General features: G+C 41.0%; 1 protein-coding gene across 6 annotated transcripts in view; it reads left to right on the forward strand.

Annotated features, from left to right (window-relative positions):
• Positions 1 to 23512, forward strand: part of CNTN1 (contactin 1) — a 507922-nt gene that overhangs the window by 318950 nt on the left and 165460 nt on the right. For all 6 annotated transcript variants that reach the window (XM_075065761.1, XM_075065747.1, XM_075065743.1 and 3 more), the window contains 3 exons: positions 7552 to 7678; positions 13909 to 14081; positions 18898 to 18993. In XM_075065761.1, coding sequence (XP_074921862.1) covers positions 7552 to 7678; positions 13909 to 14081; positions 18898 to 18993 — 396 coding nt within the window. The remainder of the gene's footprint in view (positions 1 to 7551; positions 7679 to 13908; positions 14082 to 18897; positions 18994 to 23512) is intronic.

Raw genomic sequence — 23512 nt, forward strand, 5'->3', positions numbered from 1 at the left:
CTCTCACAGGTTTGCTATGTGAAAGGGGTCAGCAGTACAAAGGTTTGAGAACCACTGAATTAACCCCTCTGGAGCCTCAGGAAATGTAGTGGGGAGGTCTCCCTTGGTAGGGTTGGGAAGGAGGTAGATGGTGTAGGATATTGCTCTTCTCATGTGATCCCTCCCCCAGTGGCTAATTTTAAATGAAGCTACCCTCCCCTGACATGAATCTCCCTATGGCACTGAAATTAAATATAGACTATAAGTTGGCATTTAAGAAGTGAAAGGGATGGTAGCCCTAATGGAAAAGCTAACAGCTTGGCTCTTCTGCAAGCCTCAAACTGCTGAATGAGCTTTAGGGTAGGGAAGGCTGTTGCTTCCAAACAGCCTGGCCCTGCCTCTATCCGACCACCACCCACTTCCTGCCCTCCAACTGCCCACCCCCCTCAGAATCCCTGACCTATCCTGCTCCTTGCCCCCTCACTGTCCCCCAGAGACCCTCCACTACCACCCCAAGACACCACCCCTGCTCCGTGTCCCCTGACTGCCCCAACCTCTATCACCCCCTCGCTGAGTCCTGACAGACCCCTGAAATGCCCACGATCCAGCCCCCTCATTCCCTGTCCCCTGACCACCACCCCCAGCCTCTTCCCCCTCCCTGTCCCTGGGACTCCCTGCCCCTTAGCCAGCCCCCCCAACCCTGGCCCCTTTACCTCTAACTTCTCTCTCACCCGGAGCCTCAGTGCATCCAGGAACTTCGCTTCGACAGAGGCAGTGTGTCTCCGGCGGGGCCTGAGCTCTGCCCTGCTCAGAGCCACGTGGTCAGGGGGCGGGTCTGGGAGCTCCACGCTGAGCTCAGCTCCCTCCGCTCAGCCTGGAGCTTGCAGCCCTGCCCCTTCACCATGCGGTTCTGAGTGGGGCGGGGCTCAGGGGCCCCAGCGGAGCCATGCTGCAGCTGTCCAGGACACTGCTGGATGGGCTGAGGCTCCAGGAGAGGGGAGGGGAGGAGACGGGGCCAGGTGGGACTGGGAAGGGAGTCTCAGCCATGCTCGTGGGGGCCCCTGCGGAGCTCGAGGACTGGGGCAAATTGCCCCAGTTGCCCCCCCCCCCGGGCAGCTCTGCTCCATAATATATAATAATAATTAAGAACTCCTTAACTGAAAATGTCACTGGGGCCTAATATCTGAATGTCGCTGGTTCACATGCAGCTTTATGTATGGACTGATCAAAATTCACTGCTATGTGATGGCAATTTATTGGCTTACAATGTATGAAATCATTTGGTCTCAGATGAGTTCTTTGCTGATGGATGTCCAGATTGTTGAAGTTGTTGGAGTTACTCTGAGGGCTTGTCTACGCATACAGAGCTTCAGCGTCGCAGCTGCACTCCTGTAGCACTTAATGAAGACACCATCTATGCTGCTAGGAGAGCTTCTCTCGGTGTACGTACTCCACTCCCTGAGAGGCAGTAGTTGTATTGACGAGAGAAGCTATCCCATTGACATAGCATCTGCACCAAGAGTTCGGTTGCAATAACTGAATGGTTCGGGATGTGGACCTGAGTCTGTCATGTAGACTAAGCCTCAGCTTACCCTGAAGTAAAAGAAAGCAAAGTTGGCAACAGCCTGAAACTCCGCTACTAACAGTAACAATGTTTAATTGGTGTGTTTTTCAATGAAGAACTGTAAACTTATCAATGAATCTTACTCTGAAAACTTAGCATATTTTAAAATCTTCTTTAAAATGCAGTACTTACATTTGACTTTCCTGTTCTACAACTTTCACAAGTTAACCCCACAAAAATGCCACTGGGATGCCATTTCATCAGGTAAGCTCAGGCACCCAGTGTTGCCCTGACCTGGTTGAGAAGTGCTGATACAGTGTTTTCGGTAACCATGTAAATGACAATGTGTATGTATTTGGAAAGTATTTTAAACGAGTGGAGGAATGTGATGTCCTGCCCTTTTAAATGGTTAGGCTTTCTGACCTCAGTGCAGAGCTTCACTTTCATTTTAGTTTCTATTTTGTGGCCAGAACAATGAAGTCTTTCTATCACCTTTCCCTATGTCTATTTCCTTCTCTGCTGGGTCCAGTAAGTAGCCCTTGCTCTCTGGAACTAAAGAGCTCTGTGTTCTAGTTCTGCTCATTCCAAAGTGCCATTCTGGAGTGGGTTTGGATCTTCCATTTTGAAGAATCACCCGCTTCAGGTTTGACAAGCCTCACATGTACGCCAGGTTGGGCTGATTGTGCCCGCAGAAGTTCTTTAACCGCTTCCTGGCTGGTGGTGTGATCTGCCCCACTACATAATCCTACTGAATTCATTGAAGTTTCAGGAATTTCAGTAATTCATTCCACAGGATGTAAATCAGGTCAGAATTTGTCTGCTTTATCTATTAAAGATTATAACAAATTCAAGTCTAGCATAAGTAAATGAAAGTCAATGTAATTACAGCAGGGATGAATATGGCCCTGAATCTTTAAATCTGGAAACAGCAAATGTAATTAATGAGAGCAGGAATTATGTAACTAAACAAATACTGAGGTAAAGAAATTTGCTCCTGGTATAAGAAACTGATGGGAAGAAAAAATGGAAATAAAAATTGAAAAGCAGATCTACAGGGGACACAGTTAAACTTTTTATTTGTTTTGCCTTTTACTTGAAGTTATCTTTTCTAGTGGTAGTCTTGATTATAAGGATAGGAAATACCAGTTAAGCCTTTTAAAATATTATTTGCAGATTTAGAAAAGGTTAGAGAGAATTTTGAACTTTACTCACCACATTATGGCATCATTAAAAGTAACCAGTTAGGCATACACATCACATTGTGGTATCTAAGATGCCACAGCTGTGAACTGTAATTGCATCTTCTGTGGGGCATATCCTTATCTGTTCCAGAGCTCTGCTTAGTGTGGGGAGTGGATGGTGCAGGGGCATGCTTCAGACAGCTGGTTCCAGCTCTCATATTTTGAGAGCCGGCTCTACACCCCGCAGAGCTGTTGCCAGCAACTCTAAATTACATCAGTGATTCGGGGTCTTCAGCCTGTAGAGGATTGGTGTGTAAGCAGAGTCAGAATGAGCTCTACCCTGACATCTGATAGTGAGCTTTGGAAAAGAACTTTAGGGGCTGATCTCGTTTGCATGGGCACAACCACCCTGCCTAGCATGATGGACTGCTTGCTCAAATGGTCACATTGGCTGCTGTGGGATCCCCAGTCTCTTTGTTATTGGGGCAGGAGTAATAAAGTGTTATCCTGGTGAGGTGAATCAAGGACAGTAGAACTGTACTTGGCATTTTATGACAGAGGGACTCACCCTCAGCTAAGTAGCATTCACTAGGCAAGGGACATGGGTTCCAATGCCCAGTGAACTGAGAGAGACTGGGACAGCTATGTGTACCTGGTAGTATGGACCCCTTCTGAGGGCCCCGAACACCACTTTGGCTCCTCCTCTCTCTGCAGTGTAATATTAGAGCTAATTTTGACTCGGAAGTCTTGTTAGGTGCTGCAGCGCTGAAATCACTAATTCCTAGGTCGAAGCATTAGACCTACTTTGTGCTAGTGGTTCTGAGTGTGCCAGCACTGAGGCCCTCTGCTAACAGATGAAATCACTGAGAGCTGAAGTTACTAAGAGCTGAAATCACTGAGAGCATGTTAAGTAGGGGTGAGGCCTAAAGACAAATTGGTGAGTGGCTTGCAGGATGGCTAGCGGTGAGGAGAGGATAGTGGAGAGTCGCAGCTATAGTGGAGAGGAGCGGCAAGCAGGATGGCTGGTGGAGAGGCGCAGCTTGTGGTGAAGACTGTAGCAGAACCCCACGGAGAGGCGTGGCAATCAGCCATCAACATGTCAGTGGCATATGTAAGATTCCCCCCATATCTACCCCCACTTCCACCCAGGCTAGGAGTTAAACTCTGCAGATAAACTTCTGACCTCTGGGCGCTGCACTGACCAAGGACAGAAACTGTGGGAAGGGTGACTTTTGGGTTGTTGGACGCCAGAACCACTCTGGGGCTGAACTGACCAAGGTCAGAAACTGTGTGGGCGGGGGTGACTGTTGGGTTGCTGGACTTAAGACCCTGATGGGAAAAGGACACTGCCAAACTTACTTAGGGGTGGGTCTTTTGCTCATGGTTCATGTTATGAATCCTGTTTGTAGTGTTTCCCCAACATAATGCCGCATTGTTTCCCTCGTTTATTAAAAGGCTTTTGCTACGCTCAAACTCTGTGCTTGCGAGAGGGAAAGTATTGCCTCTTAGAGGCGCCCAGGGGGGTGGCATGTAATTGTCCCAGGTCACTGGTTGGGGGCTCGAGCCGGTTTTGCATTGTGTTATTGAAACAGAACCCCCGGATACTGAACCTGGCCCTTGTTGTTGCCCTCTGATCGGCAAAAGCGTTACAACTGAAGCGGAGTGATGCTTGACCACACCCCTGACAAATGGCCCCTATATAGGGAGATGGGGTTGCAGAGGTTCAAGGCCCAACTGCACTTAGATGCACCACCAGGGTGTTGCATAGATACCAGTAGGATGATCCTTTTAAGACGGGGGAATTCTCTGCTGCTGATTTGTGGCTGGATTATGACCCCTTAACACTAGCTGAGTAATGCAAAGGGCATAACTACTTCTGGGGATGTGTTAATCTGTGTATAGATAGAGGATCACTCTCTGCTGGTGCACAGCATTTACTATTCACACCGTTATAGGTTGATAAAAATTATGTGTTTCCATAAGACCACAAAAAGTCCAATAATACACAGATGGTATTTTTGTTGTTCCTAATTCCCACATTGTTGGACCAATATTTTTATTAGAAAACTAGTAGAAAACTATCCGAGATACTGATAAAAAGCTTGATCCTGTTCTACTTGAAGTCAGTGACAAATTTCCATTGCTTCGACTGGCAGCAGGTCCAAAGAGGTACTGTATGCTGCAGCGTGGTCGTGCAAATTCATTTATAACAACATCCAGGTAAGAAGGAGAGAGACTTGTCACAGAAGCGGAGGAGAACTGGAAAGATGGCCAAAGCAGCTGAAGAATGGTTTCCTTTCTCTTTACTTTTACAGCATACTACTATTTAAATTTCATGTATTATTAAACTACATAAATAGACCATCTTATGCTGTAACATAGACAACTGGTATCTACTGACTGTGAGAGGCACAATTTAAAGGCCCCCCTCCACACCCCAGCACGCCACCTCTTATGCTCAGCAGCCCCTTCCTGCAGCTCTGAGAAGTTAGCTCAGTGAGGAGAGGCAGCAGCAAAAGCAGCAGCTCTCCCTTCAGCTCCCAACTGTTTTGCTGCTGCCTTTCACCATGGCCGCAGCTTGCAGTTGGCCAGCCCCAGGAGCTGCCATGCAGGGATGCGGCACTACTCGCAAAGCATGGCAGAAATGTTTTCAATTGTGCCTAAGTTACTTAAGCACACACATCCCTGTGACTTTTCGATGGGGCCCCTCAGACATTTCAGCACTTTTGAATATCCTACCCCTCAACTTTAGAATTTGGCACAGAGTGCCTCAAATAGGAAGAATGAAATCATATAACTTACTCAAATTTGAAATATAATTTACTTATTCTTTTGCTTAGAGACTGTCCGGATTGGCCAATGTACATGGCAGAGGGGCACATGGTGGCATATATCACATGGGTAGATGTGCAGGTGAACGAGCTCCTGATGGTGTGGCTGATGAGGCTAGGTTCTATGAATGAAATAGCTGATATTCAGTTTTCTCATTTATTAGAGAAGCTGTAGCACCTCCATGCTCTGGAGCAAGAACTTTGTTTGGTCGGGAGATGGCTCTGGTATCTGGCTTGCAGCTTTTGTTCTCATTTGTTCAGTAGAGACTTATTAGAGTTTGTCAGTTAAAATCTCTTAACATTCCACCTGCACTGAGCATGCTCTCCCCCCACAGCAGCTACATGCACATACTGCAGACTGTCTTGCGCATGCTACATCCTAGGGCTCCAGGAACTAGACAGGAAATTCCCTGCCATTGCTCTTCCCAGCAGCTGGGGACCACTGAGTCAACAGTCACCAAAACGAAGAGCCCCTGCTGGTGCCCCTGGCAATGTGGAGAAGGAGGGAGAAAGCAGCCTGACTTGAATGCAGGGAGCAAGGAGGGGAAGAGAGAGAGAGCAAGGGGAAGAGGTCAGGAGCTCAGAAGGAGGACGGCATGGGGGTGGGCAAAGCTATTTAAAACTGTGAATTGCTCAGAGAACCTTAATTCTGGAATTTCCTAACTTGTGAGTCTTTTCATTGCAAGCATGAATGTAAGCAATACCTGTCGCATCAACTTTAACTTTCTTTTAACATAGCTTTTTTGGGATTTAATTGAATATACAATGATAAATTTACCTTTGCCTGCAGCATCTTACATCATTTTTCTTTTCCAAGAGGCCTGAATAAAAGGAGAACAGTTTGATTTGGAGAGGAAGGCGCAGCTTCATTCTCTTTCATATTAGTCTTTTATCCGTAAAGTAAAGACTGATTCCATAAATACAAAAATCTTGGTGTTCAGTAGGTCATGGGAAAAGGGACTATTCAGCTTTAGCTCACTTGTTTGTATTTGTCGCAGCTGACATGTCCTCACTATCAGTGCTGGAAGTATGTTGGCCTGTGTCAGATGAGTTTGGTCTCAAATGCATTCCTGGTAGACATGTCCAAATGACACATACTTCCATCAGACCTGGCACTAATTGTCACCCTAGTTGGTAATGTCAGCAGAGAGGGTAAGAAATGAATGGAAATGAAATGTAAATTACCTTCTCCCTCACCCCAGGGCAAGAATAACCCAGAGAAGAGTGGTAAAAGGAAGCCAGCACTGATGTTCATATTGTGCTTGTTTTTTTGATGCATGCAGAACTTCATTTTGCAGGGCTAACAAACCAACAGCATCCACACACACAGCATGTTATAGAGGGTGTGTCTTTTGTATTTTTTATTGTTTGTTTGTTTCTTAATGAAAATCCATACAAAATGAATAGGTGTGGATGATACAAATTCGTTCAAGATAGATTAATAAGACTGGAACTTTTCAGCTTGAAAAAGAGATGACTAAGGGGGGATATGATGCCTATAAAATCATGACTAGTGTGGAGAAAGTGAATAAGAAAGTGTTACTTATTCCTTCTCATAATACAAGAACTAGGGGTCACCAAATGAAATTAGTAGGCAGGAGGTTTAAAATAAACAAAAGGAAGTATTTCTTCACGCTATGCGCAGTGAACCTGTGGAACTCTTTGCCCAAGGACGTTGTGAAGGCCGAGACTATAACAGGGTTCAAAAAATAACTAGATACATTCATGGAGGATAGGTCCATCAGTGGCTATTAGCCAGGATTGGTAGAGATGGAGTCCCTAGCCTTTGTTTGTCAGAAGCTGGGAATGGGCAATGGGGGAGGGAGGCCACTTGATGATTATCTGTTCTGTTCATTCCCTCTGAAACACCTGGCGTGGGCCACTATCGGAAGACAAGATACTGAGCTAGATGGACCTTTGGTTTGACTCAATATGGCCATACATAAGATTTACTTTCTCAACATCTATTAATTGTGAACCTATATTTTTATTTCAGAGGATGGAAAAGGATATGGCCCAGTTTTTGAGGAGCAACCCATTGATACCATCTACCCTGAGGAATCTACAGATGGACAAGTTTCAATGAACTGCAGAGCTCGAGCAATCCCTTTTCCAACTTACAAGTAAACCTTTAGCTTGGTTTTGAATTACAGGGCTTGCCAGGCATTTCACGCACTAAACATTTCAACTATTATAATTTGCTGATTCTGAATGAATGAATGAATGGTTTAGGAGGTGAATGTATAGTCTTCCTAGACACACACGAGTTGAAGTTTGTGCATTTTTTCATTAAAAAGTCAGTTTTCCTTATACTTGCAATGATGTCGAGGGAAGTCCTGAACAGAAAATATCTGTTGTGTTTCATGAAACATTTTCAGGTTTCTTCATTTGTTTTTGGGAGCCTAGCTGTGATCTTTCGAGACAGTCCTTCATTTCCTTTCAGTTGAAATCAGAGATAGCAGTGTCCTGGACCTGAGAAGCTTTTTAATGATTTTTTTTAAATGTTTCTCTACCAGCTCTAGTCTAGAGTTTCACCATAATAAACCTCATATTCTTAATGAACTAGTCCATGAAGATTGTGCAATCATCTGTGCAAGTGTAGGATCTCATGGCTTCCATGGGTCTCTACACTAGGCTCAACACAAATCAAAAGACATACTCGGAAGCTTATCTTTTATCATGAGAGCATTGTAATTTATATTCTTGTCATGGTCAGATAACTACCTCCTTCAAAGTAGGGACAGGCTTCTAAGTCCTCTCAAGGTTAGGGGCTCATTTCATTCATCTGCCCTCACAAACTGACAGACTTACTCTTCTGTCAAGTGTTGTATGAAGGAAAACACAGTTGAGTCACTGAGCCATTCTGTCAATGTCTGTAATAACATTACGATCATTTACTGTACTGTACCATCAACACAGTACCCCCTAAATGCCCATTTTCACCTCATCATCCTTGCAAATCACTTGATTATACATAATATCTGTGATGAATGGAGAACTTGAGAGGAGATTAGAACACTGGGGCTAGACAACTCATTCTGATTCTGATCCTTCGTAACTGAGAGAGTTCTTGTGTTCTTATGGTGATGGTGGAGGCTAATAGGATTTTTTTCTCCCCTCACCACCATAACTTCAAAGTCCAAACCAGCAAGATTGTTCATGTGGTGAACACCTTGGGGAATGTAGACTTCCACTAGGGCTGTCGATTAATCGCAGTTAACTCATGCAATTAATTAAAAAAAATAATTGTGATTAATTGCAGTTTTAATCACACTATTGAACAATCGAATACCAATTTAATTTATTAAATATTTTTGGATGTTTTTCTACATTTTAAAATATATTGATTTCAATTACAACACAGAATGCAAAGTGTACAGTGCTCACATTATATTACTTTTGATTACAAATATTTGCATTGTAAAAATGGCAAACAAAAGAAATAGTATTTTTCAAGTCTTCTGTGAATTCACCTCATACAAGTATTGTAGTGAAATCTCTTTATTGTGAAAGTGCAATTTACAAACGTAGATTTTTTTTTGTTACATAACTGCACTCCATAACAAAACAGTGTAAAACTTTAGAGCCTAGAGGTCCACTCAGTCCTACTTCTTGTTCAGCCAACTGCTAAGAGAAACAAGTTTGCCTCTTCATGCTTTGACCACCATTCCAGAGGACTTATTTCCATGCTGATGATTCTCATTAAAAAAAAAGCATTAATTAAATTTGTGATTGAGCTCCTTGGAGGAGAATTGTATGTTTTACCCACATTCTGCCATATATTTTGTATTATGATAGTCTCAGATGATGACCAGGCATATGCTGTTTGATTTAAGAACACTTTCACTGCAGATTTGACAAAACACAAAGAAGGTTGCAATATCAGATTTCTAAAGATAAGTACTGCCCTCTACCCAAGGTTTAAGAATCTGAAGTGCTTTCCAAAATCTGAGAAGGATGAAGTGTGGAGCATGCTATCAGGAGTCTTAAAAGAGCAACACTCTGATGCAGAAACTACAGAACTTGAAAGACCAAAAAAGAAAATCAACCTTCTGTTGGTGGCATCTGACTCAGATGATGACAATGAACATGCATTGGTCTGCACTGCCTTGGATTGTTGTTGAGCAGAATCCGTCATCAGCATGGATGCATATCCTTTGGGATGGTGGTTGGAGCATAAAGGGACATATTAATCTTTAGCACATCTGGTACATAAATATCTTGTGATGCCAGCTACAACAATGCCATGCAAACACCTGTGTTGTAATTCTCACTTTCAGGTGACACTGTAAATAAGAAGTGAGCAGCATTATCTGCTGCACATGTGTAAAAAAAAAAAAAAACCACAAACCACAACCTTTTTCTGAGTGTTGCGACAGAATAGGACTGAAATGACTGTAAGGCTAAAGTTTACATGTTTGATTTAAAATGCAGTTATTTTTACATAGTCTGGCTTTGTATAGTAACTTTTCATGATAAGATTGCAAATTATATACTTGTATTTTAGGTGAATTGAAAATACTATTGTGTTTTTTACAGCTGCAAATATTTGTAATAAAAAAATTGAAAAGTAGCCAACATCACTTATCTTCTGTTGTAATTGAATCAATATTATTTGAAAATGTGAAATCATCAAAAATATTAAATAAATAAATCTTATTGTTTAACATTAGTGACTGATCACGAATTAATTTTTTATCATGCAATGGGATTAAATTTTTCATATCGCCTAACAGCTTATTTCGCTCAATAACAGATATTAAGTAATTCTTGCTGGATAGTGTACTTACTGCAGTTAGCATAAATTCCAAACGCATGAAGTTGTCACAGACTAAAGTCACTAGTAGGAAGGTTTTCCGAATAATTGATAAACTTAAACAGTAACAGTCACTCAGGACAATGATATTCACCAGAGTTCTGAAAGAACTCAAATTGAAACGTGGAACTATACCTGTGGTGAACCTGTCCTTAAATTGGCAATCGTACTCAATGACTGGAAAAATGCTAAGGTAATGCCAATAACAAAGGGCTCTGGAGTGATCCCGGAATTATAGACCGTACCATCTATACTTTCAGTACCATGAACAAATAATTTGAAACAATAGTAACAGAATAAATTGCATACAACACGAAAAATAAATTGTCTGGCAAAAGTCAACATGGTCTTATGTAAGGAGATAATGTCTTACAACTATTAGAGTTTCTTGAAGAGGTCAACAAACAGTTACAAGGGGAATGCAGTGGACATAAGTGTTACTTAATTTCAGAAGCCTTTGACAAGGTCCTCACCCAAAGGCTCTAAGTATTAAGCTTGTCATTGGGCATAAGAGGGAAGATCCTTTCATGATTAAACGTTAAACATGGCGGTAGGAATAAATGTCAAGATTTTCAGAATGGAAGGGTAACAGTGGTGTTCCCCAAATCTATTCAATACTTTCATCCAAATGAATCGAAGAAAGGGTAAACAGTAGTGGCAAATTGCAGATGTACTATACGCTGAAGATGTAAGACCAAGCAACTGTGAAGAAATTCCATAAAAATCTCACAAAATAAAGTGATTTCGGATATATATATGCAAGAAAGTAATTGGAAAAATGTAAAGTAACGCACACTGGAAAGTTAACCCCAACTAATACATACAAATGATGGGAGACTATAGCTACAGTGAATCAGAATAAGTTCTGCGAGTCATCGTGGATAGTTCTCGAAAATCCATCAGTGGCAAGTCGGAGTCAAAAAAACAAACTTAATCTGCTATTGTGTGGCCAATGACACAAATCAGATATTAGGATCGCAATATACACCAAAACCTGTTAGGAAAACATTAACCTCCCTGCCACAAAAGAGCAACCTTAAGTGTGGCATCTGCAGCAAAAAAACTTGCAGAACCATACTTAAAGAGAAACTGCTGAGCTTCAGTTCATCTGCAAATTTGACACCATCAGCTCAGGATTAAACAAAGACTGTGAATGGCTTGCCAACTACAAAAGCAGTTTCTCGTCCCTTAGTTTTCACACCTCAACTGCTAGAACAGGGCCTCATCCTCCCTCATTGAACTAACCTCGTTATCTCTAGCTTGCTTGCGTATATATACCTGCCCCTGGAAATTTCCACTACATGCATCCTACCAAGTGGGTATTCACCTACGAAAGCTCATGCTCCAAAATGTCTGTTAGTCTATAAGGTGCTACAGGATTCTTTGCTGCTTTTACAGAATCCAGAGTCCTCCATACAGTCTTTTTCCATAGCCCACCTTTCTGGGTTCAGAGCTTTTGCTAGCTTTCTTGGCAGAGAGTCCTTCTCTAGGCTCTCCGTCTCCTGCTCTCTCTAGGTCTCTAGAGTTCCTACCTCCATCCAGATTGGCCCTAACTGAGCCACCAGCTTCTTATATAGACATGGAGGCCCCGTTGCCCCACATTTTTGTTAATACGGCACGCAAAAGTGTTGAGCACTTTACAGAACAAATACAAAAGTGTCCCATGTCCTGAAGAGCTTACAATTTGTTTTATCTGTGACACAATGAGTGTAACAGTGGTTCTTAACATTAGAAACTTTTAGCATATGAGAAGTTCCACTGAGCTAAATAGGACTTTCTTGTGCATAAAGTTCCTCATAAGTATTTGCAATACTGGGGTCAGCTGGAGGAACTGCATGAGGAGAGACAGTATTTACAGTAATAAGATCCCATCGTTACTCAGTTATGGTTTGTGCACATTTTGAATGAGTCTATTAAGGCCTATTTTTATGACATTTAATTATAGAGTAACCTTGTTTTACAAAGGAATATAAATAATATTGTGTTCATACAAAAAGAAAAATTCAAGTTGGATTGAGGAAACATGACTGTGTACTGACCTCAAACTAACAAGTTCAGAAGAACATGTTTACTATGACTTTTTCTTCTGATTCGCCACAGATTCCACTTTGTGCAGAATGTTCTGTTTTGTCATATTTTAAACTATGTATGTGATAGCTACCTTTTGTATATTTCTGCCTATATTTTATAATTTATTAATAATGTCTACATGTGGTTTTCTTCATGGGAATGAAATACTGTAACAACTTTTAATTCCCCTTAATATAATTAAAGATTTTATTATTATTATTGTTTATTATTGCTGATGCTATGGAAAAGCTTCCAGTTTGAAAGTTATTGAGTTTTGATCTTATTAGGGATTTATTAAAATCACTTCACATGATTTTTCTCTCTGTTTCAAATTTCAATTTTTAATTAACTTTAACTTCCCAACAGTAACTGCATTTAACACAACCTTTCAATAGTTTTTTGTTGAAGAAGCAAACAGAGAATAATCTGATTTTCAAATGTATTGTTTGCCTGTAGATCTTGATATGAAATTGTGTGCATACTTTGAACTTTGTAGGCTTTATATATTCGCAATTCGTTTCTGTTGCCTTCAAGCAAGATTATGGGTTCCCTCTGGTGGACATAATAATACCTGTACATTCCCATGGAATTGTGTCCGCAGTTCAAAAGTATTGGGTCATTTTCATTTCTGGAGTAATTCCACTGAAGTGAGTAGAGTTACACTAGGAATGAATTTGGCTCACTGAGTTCCTGCCTTGTTGGGGTTGAATTTTATGAAATAAAACAGCAATTCCACATCTGCACAATCAATTGCAGGAGCTGGCCCATCCATTTACCCATCCAGTCTCCCATGCAGAGTGCCTCAGTCATTCTTCTAGCAGTCAGGGAGCATAGAAGTCTCCAGCAATTTTGTTGTTTAAAAAAATGGCAATGTTAGAACAAGTCTGACTTTTTTTTCACTGGCATTACTATTACTTTATGCCTAGAGTAACTTCCTTGGCCTACACATCCCCAAGTGTATGGGGGAGGATCTGGTAGAGATTAGGGAGTAACTCTGTTGCATATTCCAAGGGTGCACAGTGGGTTTTTTCTTTAGCTACTTGACCCCCCTTCCCCAGCCCCACTCTCATATAGCTCTTTTAGTCTCACGGATGGTGGTGGTTCTCACCTTGCGAATTGGACTAACTATGATGTTTATAGAGAGATAATTTGGGTGAGGTAATTTTTTTTTTTAGTGGACTAACTTCTGTTAAAAGATATTACCTCACCCACCTTGTCTGTTTAATATACTGGAACTGTCATGGCTACAACTACACTGTCATACATCATGTTTATATGGCATTAAGGCAGGTCAAATTTGAGACCCTTGTCTAAGGAAAATTAAAATAAAACCATTTATTGTAATACGTGAATATAGTTATTTACAATTAATAGCAAGTTGTGAACCCATATATGAAGAGTTTTCTTGCAAATAATTTTGTAGCAGATGTTTTGCAATCATCACATCTTCGTCTCATTTTTTAATAGGTGGAAACTAAATAACTGGGATATTGATTTAACAAAGGATCGCTACAGTATCGTGGGAGGTAGACTTCTTATCAATAACCCAGAGAAATCAAAGGATGCTGGGAAATATGTTTGTATAGCATCAAATATCTTTGGAACTGTCCGAAGCACTGAAGCTACTCTAAGTTTTGGATGTAAGCACATACTTCAAAACAGATAAGCACATAGTGATTAGGTTTAAATGGTCAATGTTTCACTATTATTGTTGCAGCATTTTACAGTCATTGCATTATATCACTGTATTGCTCTGTGAAAATGATATAACGTGCCTTCATTGACAGACCAGCAAGAAGTTTTTAAAGCAGCTTATACTCTTCATCCTGCTGTTGGCATTACAGCCATCTCAAAAGCCTTACGTTTATATTTGTAAAGAGAGTTTCAGAGCTTATTTAGCCAGAGAGGGGGAATTCCCACAATCTTGAGGCATATAGTGTCCTAATTTTTTTAAGACACAATAGAACCCATGGAGAAGTTGTCAGAAGAGAGATACAGATAGATTCACATGATGAAGGTCAGCTCTCATCCTTGTCAAAACAGATTGGAAGTTCTTGAAGATGGATGATGTGTCATTTTATAGTGAAAAGAATGCTGCAATCCTTATGCCACATTTAAGGCCTTGCTGAGGGCTTTTCTGTCAACTTCAGACAATGGAGCAGTGTTTTCCACACACACACTGTCAGCAACAGATACTTTGTTGAGAGAGATTAGGGTGACCAGATAGCACATGTGAAAACCTGGTATGGGGTGGGAGGAATAGGCACCTATATAAGACAAATCTCTAAATATTGGGACTGTCCTTATAAAATCGGGACATTTGGTCACCATAAAAAGGCTGTATCTGGGTAACATAAATAGCTAGATTTTATCATCTGGAGAAAGAAGGGTTTTTGTTGTTTTTGTTTGTTTTTTTAATTTCCCCCTTAAAATTATGTTATCCTGGAAATATTTTGTACATTCGAAACACAGAGTGAAATCTGTACTTGTGCAGAAATCCTGCATAAGGCCCTATGGACGGCTTAATCCTCATATTAAGGGCTTAGGCAAGACAAGTGCTCCATAGGCCTTGTGATCACTCTTTGCACAGGGCAGTATTTCACTTTTAGTAAATAATATCACCCGTTCAAGAGGTTTAATGTAAACCCCATGTTGTAATGTTTCGTGAAAGTAAATTTAACACTATGGGACCAAAGATTTAAAAGTGAAGCCAGACTCATGGATTTTCACACAAATCTGGATGCAAGTGTGGTCTGTATTTTAAATAGAAATATTCCACAGTGCGTTTTCTAGCAGAAATGCAAGGCTGGATTACCGTTTCTCTGTAGTGAAGGTGAATTTAGCCGGTAGGCATACTTTCCCACTGATATCCAAGGAGTGGCATGCATTCCAGTAGTTCACACTGCAAATGCCTGTGGCTGCAGACTTGGAGTGGAGCACTTTAAAGAGGTCTAAGCCCCAGCCCTGGGCTGGCCAGAGCAGCCCTAGTCCCTCTCCCTTTAACCGGTTAAAGAATATGATTTTAATCATTTAAATGGTTAACTTTTTAAACGATATTTACATCCCTAGTTTATACCAGGGATGCTGAGCTTTGTAAGCAAGCGTTCAAATGCTAACAATAGAGATGAATAAAAAAAAAAATGGAAACCAAAATATGCCAGAGAAACTGCTGAAAATCTGTTTTTTTAAAAAAAAGCATTAAAACTTTGTTATCTCTGGTTTCCTTTGTTCTATTATTTCCCCTTCCCCGGCTCCCTATAGGTCAGCAAAGCTCTTCTCCCTCCCCACCACCACAATAAATTTGAAATACTTCTGTTTCAAAACCATATTTGGCATAGAGCTTGTTCAAAAATGCTAAAAATAATTGTGAAAAACTTTTTAATTTTTTTCATTGACTTGCCCGTTCTATAAAACTAAAATAAAAATTGGTGAAATTCAAAAAATGTTCAATATTTGTACTTGGGAGAAAAGGGAAGAGATTTTCATAGTGAAGACAACCATCTTAAATTCAGTTAAATAAAAATTGTTATTGGGACAAAATCCAAGCTGGCTTCTTAGTACGGTTGGGGGGAAACTGAAAAGTCCAATCCTGCAAACATTGGCAAAAATATCATTGATCTCAAAGTGGAGCTGAATTGAGTCTCCAGGAGAGAAATGAATCAAAGGTTTTAAAGTAGTTTTAAAAAAGATTTTCGCTTTCAGCTGTTACCACACACATGCATGCACGTACTTGCATATGCGCACGCTCACCCACAACAACTTCCTTTGCTTTGGGGAATTTTCTTCTTTGATGTAAAATGTTGGTGCTTTTTTGGCTTATGCTGATGAGAGTCAGAAGCTGAACCACCTCCTTTTTGGTGGAAAACGGATTGAAAATTGTAATAACAGGAGCCAAATCATAGCAGAGGGACTGTAGTAGCCAAACAGAACAAGCAAAGACGTTTCCATAATCACTGTACAGTTATAACTGTAAAGTGATTTTACAAATTCTTGCACTCTGGTTAATAAAGGATATCTTCCAATTAGAGTTCAAGAATTCACATTCTTTATAATTACTGAGTAATAACGATAGTCATTATGCAAATCAGACACTCAGAGCCAATCAGCATTCAGAGCATTTCATAAGTGGGAAGAAACTGTGCAGTTATAGATCAGTAATTGTACAGACATCTCTGTTCACTCTGGCACAGACTGTTATATTTCAGTAAAAACCTAATTTATTTATTTTTACATTTAAATTGCCTGCTTTTTTGTATGCCTTTGAATTTGTGGTGATTATTCCTAAATTTCATGAATTTATTCAAAACACCCCATAAATAAAAAGTCCAGACATAAATTTAGGCACTTACATATTTTAACTCGAAATTATTAAAGTTAATATTAAAGAAATGACAGCTAGATTTTTTTTTCTTTCCTCAAACCATACTTTGGCCATATTCAAAGTAGTAATCACTTTGTTTTATATTTTCCACTCATGGATAGCACTAGTAGTTTTTACAATCACTATAATAGGTTTACAGCTGCAGTATGCCAAGATGAAAGAGGGAATGAATAACAGTGGCAAACTCACAAGAAACTGTGAAATTTTAGAGCCAGGAAAAAAACAGTTTGGGGGCATCATTCCATGTTGTGAACTCAGAAGCAAATAATATGGCCAGCTGCTTGATAAGAGTAGTCCACTTTGACAAATGAAAGGCCTCTGTTTCATGCTCTAGGTGAATACATACATACATGCATTCCAAGCCACGCCAGTTTAAGAATGTATGTCCTCCCTGGTTAGGATTTGGTGCTCTTGCTGCCGCTGCTTGGGTTCAATTCCTGATCTAAGAAATATACTTTAATAGGCAGCAGGTTTCAAACAAACAAAAGGAACACACAGAACAAACAAAATTTTTCACACAACACATGGTCAACTGTGGAACTCCTTGCCAGAGGATGTTATGAAGGCCAAGACTATAACAGGATTCAAAAAAGAACTAGCTAAGTTCATGGAGGATAGGTCCATCACTGGCTATTAGCCAGGATGGGCAGGGTTGGTGTCCCTAGCCTCTGTTTGGCTAGAAGCTAGGAATAGGCGATGGGATGGATCACTTGATGATTATCTGTTCTATTCATTCCCTGTGAGGCACCTGGCATTGGCCACTGTTGGAGGACAAGATATTGGGCTAGATGGACCTTTGGTCTGACCCAGAATGGCTGTTCTTATGTTCTTAACTAGCTGAGATTTCATTGCAAATCTAGTTTGTACCAATACTGAACCAACCATAAATAAGAATAATTGGTTGAATTCGTTGTAAGCTAGAAGGTGAATCAAGACAGTATGGTGTTCAGACATTTGAAGAGATGCCCTGTTTATATAGTAATAGCAGAGGTCTTCAGAGATTTCTTTTATGATGTTTGTCCTACAAGCAGTCACTAAAAAGATCTGCTTCTCCTCTTACCCTATGATTTTGTTGTCCCCCGTTATGTGTACAGTATTTATTCTACTGTCTTCTCAGTTGCAGTAGCTCATAAACCATGCTGATGTCTTTTTGTGTAAATGTGTATGCATCTCTATCCTAATTAGTCGTTATTGTTTCTGCCTTGCTACTCGTCAACTTAAGTTGTAGTTAGATCCTGGAACCAGACATTTTTTAGCAGCCTGGGGAAGAGAGGTTGAAATAATCTGAATTTAGGTTGGATGATTCCTTTGGCTCTTGATGGGAAGTATATTGTGCACAGCTTTTAATACTTTATTATTGTTTATTTAGACTCCATCAGCTCTTAGAAGACCCATTCCGGATTCCCTCACTCCCATTGTACTTTGTGCTATGCAAACACTTAGTAAAAGAGACAGTCCCTGCCCCAATCTAATTTGATAAGAGATATGACAGTGAAAGTGACGCAAGTAGGGTAGCTGTTGCCCAGCTTGTAGGTACCACTCTTAATATAAATAAATAACATCTGCTGTCAGTAATGGACATGCAACCAAACCATGACTGTCTTATAATTATGGCCACCATTATTGCAATACTACAGCCTGTAGAATGTGTAAGTCAAAAGGATCTGATTCTTGACCCTTCTACAGAAGACCTTTTGCACTGCTCCACCATCACAAAGTGATCATATTGCTGTTTCAGCCAGCCAGCTGAGGATCCCCCACTTTTGCCCTACCCATCTTTGGGTTCTTGCTCTAAATGCAGCTTGCCTGGACCTGAGAATCAGAGCCAGAGTCAACATTTCTTTTTTTTTTATGGACAGTTGCAGCTGCAGTGGTTAGAACAGGTAGAGTCATTACAGTTGGTGATGCTAGTATTAAAGCAAGCAAAACAGGCTGTGTGGCCCTGCAGTTTGTCTCAAACATTGATGTATTTCCACATTCTTCTCTAAAGGAGCTGTATGTTTAAATCCGAATATAGAAAATAATCCTAAAACATTGAAAAAACGTTCTATATTCTCTTCATTTTTTTAATCTAGATCTTGATACGTTTCCACCCGAGGAACGCTATGAGGTGAAAGTACGGGAGGGTGTTGGAGCAGTGCTTCTTTGCGACCCTCCTTACCATTCCCCAGGTAATTCAACTGAAACTGCACCATTTTCAGTCTCCATACTATGGAAGGAATAGGATGTATATGTGTGATTAAGATATTTTCCATTTAAATCTAATAAATGGGATAAAGATACTGTTGGTATGCACCATGTAGTTTAAATTAAACATGCATTGAGAAAGGCAAGAAATTATTCCATCTAATAGTTTTTTATTTTTAATCCTTTGGAGAGTGGACTGAGCCCTTCAAGTTAATGAACAAAGATTTCTGGAGACTGTTAATACTTCAATTAGTTAAAATTAAATAAAATCTCTGATTATATTCCTCTCCTCCCCACAAAACCTATCGTCTTGCTTTCTTCATGGACATATGGAGAAAGGAGCTTTTTTTGACTCATATGAGATGTAAATAAACAGCAGTAACTTTTTTCCCAGGCTCAAACCCACTAGATCAGTTTCAAGCAACATGTTTGTAGATGAACAGTGTATAGGACGAGAGAGAAATTTTCCCAGATGTACAAACTAGAATAGAGAAAAGCACAATGCACACAAAACGTTGCTGGTTTTTCTGGTCAATTTGTCTATAAACTATTAAAAGTGTATATAGTGATATGGAATAAACAATAAAGCAAGACGAATAGAAGCTGAGTGGAAATTATGTTGTAATATGTATAACTAAGGCTTTAATTATATGGTGACAGCAATGTGGTACAAATTACTTTTAGAATTTACAAACAGTTTTTGAAGTTAGAAATAACATTACTAAAAAGAAAGCAAGTAATTTACCCATGGAGGTTGTGAAATCTCTGTCACTGGAGTTTTTTAAGAACAGGTTAGGTGAACACTTGTCAGGGGAGGTCTAGATTTTGCTTAGTCCTGCCTCAGTACAGGGGATTGGACTAGATGACCTATCGAGGTCCCTTCTAGTCCTACATTTCTATGATTCTATGAATTTGGGAGGAAGGATGGTCCATTACCTATGGCAGTAACCTGGGACTGAGTTCAGTTCCTTGCTCCACCACAGATTTCCTGTGTGACCTTGGGCAAATCACTTAACCTCCCTGTGCTTCAGTTCCTCATCTGTAATAGCATTTCCCTGCCTCATGAGGTGAGGCACTCAGATACTACAATGACGGACCAGATATCTACCTAAGATAAGAGAATTCATCTCATCCAGTGGACATCATAGCACCTTGTATCAGGAAAATCAACCAAAATTTTCACAATTTGTTTGTTTCATCCTGATACTGTTCAAGTCAATAGGAGTTTTATCAGTGACCTCAGTTAGAGCAGGATTTGGCCCATTACATTTTACCTTCACTGCATGGTATCATTTACTGTTCTAAGAAGATTATATGTTGACATAATGCAAACAGAAGGAATATATGGATATTTTCTTCTTCATCTTAACATTTCCATCTGTCTATTTTACGATTTAACAATGTTTAATTCAAGTTTGACATGAATTTAACATTGAATTGTATTTAGTCTCTTTAATTTGGTACAGTAATTACCAATTCTGAACTCAGCTTGCCATGTTAAAAGCTGCAGCTGAAGGTTTGAAAGCAAGCAAATTTAAATTAACTCTGCAAACTAATTCTCTCAGATAGTAGTTAGACAATGATTTGGTATTAGAAGGCTAAATTATACTTCCTTTTAGGAAACTTGCTATTACTGCTAACTCCCCCCAAAATAGATATTCTCTAGTTGATAGAGAATTCATCATCAAGAGGGACAAAGAGAACATGCAAAGTTTCTTGTTTTCCTAATATCCAGAGAATTAATTAAATCTGTTGAAGAAATATTGAAACAATCGTGTTTCTTCAAATAGTTGCACTTTATTTATACAATAAATGATTGCTGAAGATCATGTCAAATTACCAAAAGTTATCCTGCATTGAGTATGTGCAAGGAAGTAGAAATAGCCATGTTCCAAGAGGTAATTATGGACTCGGGTACCTAATGTTAGATGCTTAGTTCACAGATTTTGATGCTAGTTCCTAGCTTGAGTCAGCTGATGAGATGGTGCCTCAGAGGAAGTTCTCTGATCACTCCCCTAATGGGCTAAGTCCCAGATTTGTAAAGGTATTTAAGTGTTGTTGTGCCTCACTCACTTAGGAGCCTATGTCCCATTAACTTTTAGTCAGACTTAGGTGCCTAAAGACCAGATCCTCAAAAAGATTTAGGCATTACCTCACAGGCACTTTAGGCACCCAAATACAAATTTAGATCCTCAGAACCTACTTAGCTGCCATATAACTTAGTAGGTCCCTAAACTCCCTAGGCACCTAAGTTTCCTCTGGTGGGCATATGCAAAGACACATCAGTCCTGACACTCAGCATCTAATTCACACCTAAGCCCCAACATAATTCACAAACTAGGAGTTTCTTTACCTACAGGGTCCAGTCTGAAAGCACACCTACTGGATTGAGGGCCTGAACAAAACACATCTGCCAGAGGGGGAGGTGGCGGCAATGGTGGTACCACCCCCTTTTTTTAACCAGTAGACATGGGTTCAGCTCCCCACTCTGCTTCATGTGGAGCGGGCACTTGAACCCACTCTCCCATATCCCCGGTGAATGTCCTAACTACTGAGCGAATGGGTATTCTCAAGTGGGTCTCTTTCAATCTTTTCTGTTGAAGCTGTGCCACTTTGTATTTGTATATATTGGGCCTAAGAGAGAGGGAGAGTGACTTCTAGCCTGATGGTTAGGTACTCTCTTGGGAAGGAGGAGGTCTATACTAATTAATATTTAAGTCTAGAAAAGGGTATATGGTCCTGAATCCCAAGCAGAGGGAATCTTAAGTCCCACCTCTCTCCTCAGCATTTCCTACTGACTATCTTAAGTGGCTCCCTGCTCAACTTGCTGGCTTTTGTGAATTCCATTCTTAGGTACCTGTCTCTCCCCATGTTTGTTCAAGGGCTTTCCCTTCACCTCTCTCCTGGTTCTTGTCACACAGACGGAAAGCAGACCAGAAGTCCGCAGTGCAAGCAATGCAATGTTTACTGGGGTTAATTTCCAGAAGGCATATGTACAGCATAACTCTGTTTTCCAGTGTTTCCACTCCCCCCTCCTCAGCAGGCACAATTATACCTGAAATGCATGCCCACATTGCCACCCCTTACAGCTTATGGTCATGTTCCAATCTGGGGGGTCGGCGAGCTAGGGTCTTCATTCCCACCCCTTTTGTATCCCATGGGAAGGGTAAGGAGTGAGGTTGTACTCCGGTCAGGGGCAGGCATTCCTCTGGTCCATTAGTGTTTTACCTTGCTCCCGAATCCCTCCTTGTCCTTTCTGACTAGTTGCTTGACCTTGCCTTCAGATAAGGAGTCGAAGCAGTTTGCAAGTGTGCGCTCATATATTACATTCCTACCAGGCCCAATAACAATTCAACTGCTCTTATCTATTTCCATCGTACTAACAAACCCTTCTGCTTTAGGCAAAAGCAACATTAACAGTGTCTGTCTTTGTTCTTGTTCACACATATTAGTAAAAACATATATATATAGTAGTATGAAAGACCCCTGCAAGGGGACAGAACCGTCCAACTACCGGCCAATAACCTGCCTCCCCACAACATGGAAAGTCCTATCAGGCATCATAGCTGCCAAGCTACAGGACCACATGGGCCAGTACATGAGCACAGCTCAGAAGGGCATTGGGAACAACACCAGAGGCTCAAAACACCAGTTGCTCATGAAGGCACCGGCCGTCACCAAACTCAAGGTCTAGACAGACCAACCGTGGAGCAAACAGCCTGAGTTTTGACTACAGGAAAGCCTGTCATCGACTCAGCAGAACCGAACACATGAATCGTGAATGTCTGGCGCTATCAAAGTCAACCAACACTAGCCTTCCTCAATGAACCTCATTATATGAGACAACTACAGAAGTCCAACTCCAAGGCAGCTTGCAGGCAGTGGCCACAAGTCTTGTCAGAGCATATACCAGATAGATGCACTAGTCCCCTGCTGTTCTGCATAGGCTTACAACCCCCTCAAGCCAGATAATCACAAGGACGGATACGGTACAGGTTCAGGCGTGGAACTACATACAGCCACCTCCTCTACATGGATTACATCAAGCTGTATGCTCAAAAGAACGAGACATCGACTCGCTCAATCCACCTGACGCGGATCTACATGAGGGATATGCGATGTCACGGGACTGGGAGAGTGTTGGCCAGAGTATGAGAGAGGAAGAGTAGTCAAGACTGATGGGTGGAACACCAGCGGGCCACGATACGAGATCATAGCAGAGCGCAGCTTACAAGATACCTTGGCTCCTCCCAGTCACGAGTGAAACACGATGAGGAGGCAAGGAGAACAGCACATCACAGATGCACCAAAGGATAAGTACAGGTCCTGGAGAGCAGCTCAGAGGGAAGAACAGATTCCACGCCATCAACGGATACGCCCTGCAGTTCATCAGATACCCTGCCAGTATAGTGAGCTGGCCCAAAGGAGGACATGGAGAGTGCCCGATCGTTGAAAACCCGAAGCTCCTCACATTGCACACGAGGTTTCCACCCCACAAGTCCA

Source organism: Chelonoidis abingdonii, chromosome 1, assembly GCF_003597395.2.
Source record: "Chelonoidis abingdonii isolate Lonesome George chromosome 1, CheloAbing_2.0, whole genome shotgun sequence".
Taxonomy (NCBI): Eukaryota; Metazoa; Chordata; order Testudines; family Testudinidae; genus Chelonoidis; species Chelonoidis abingdonii.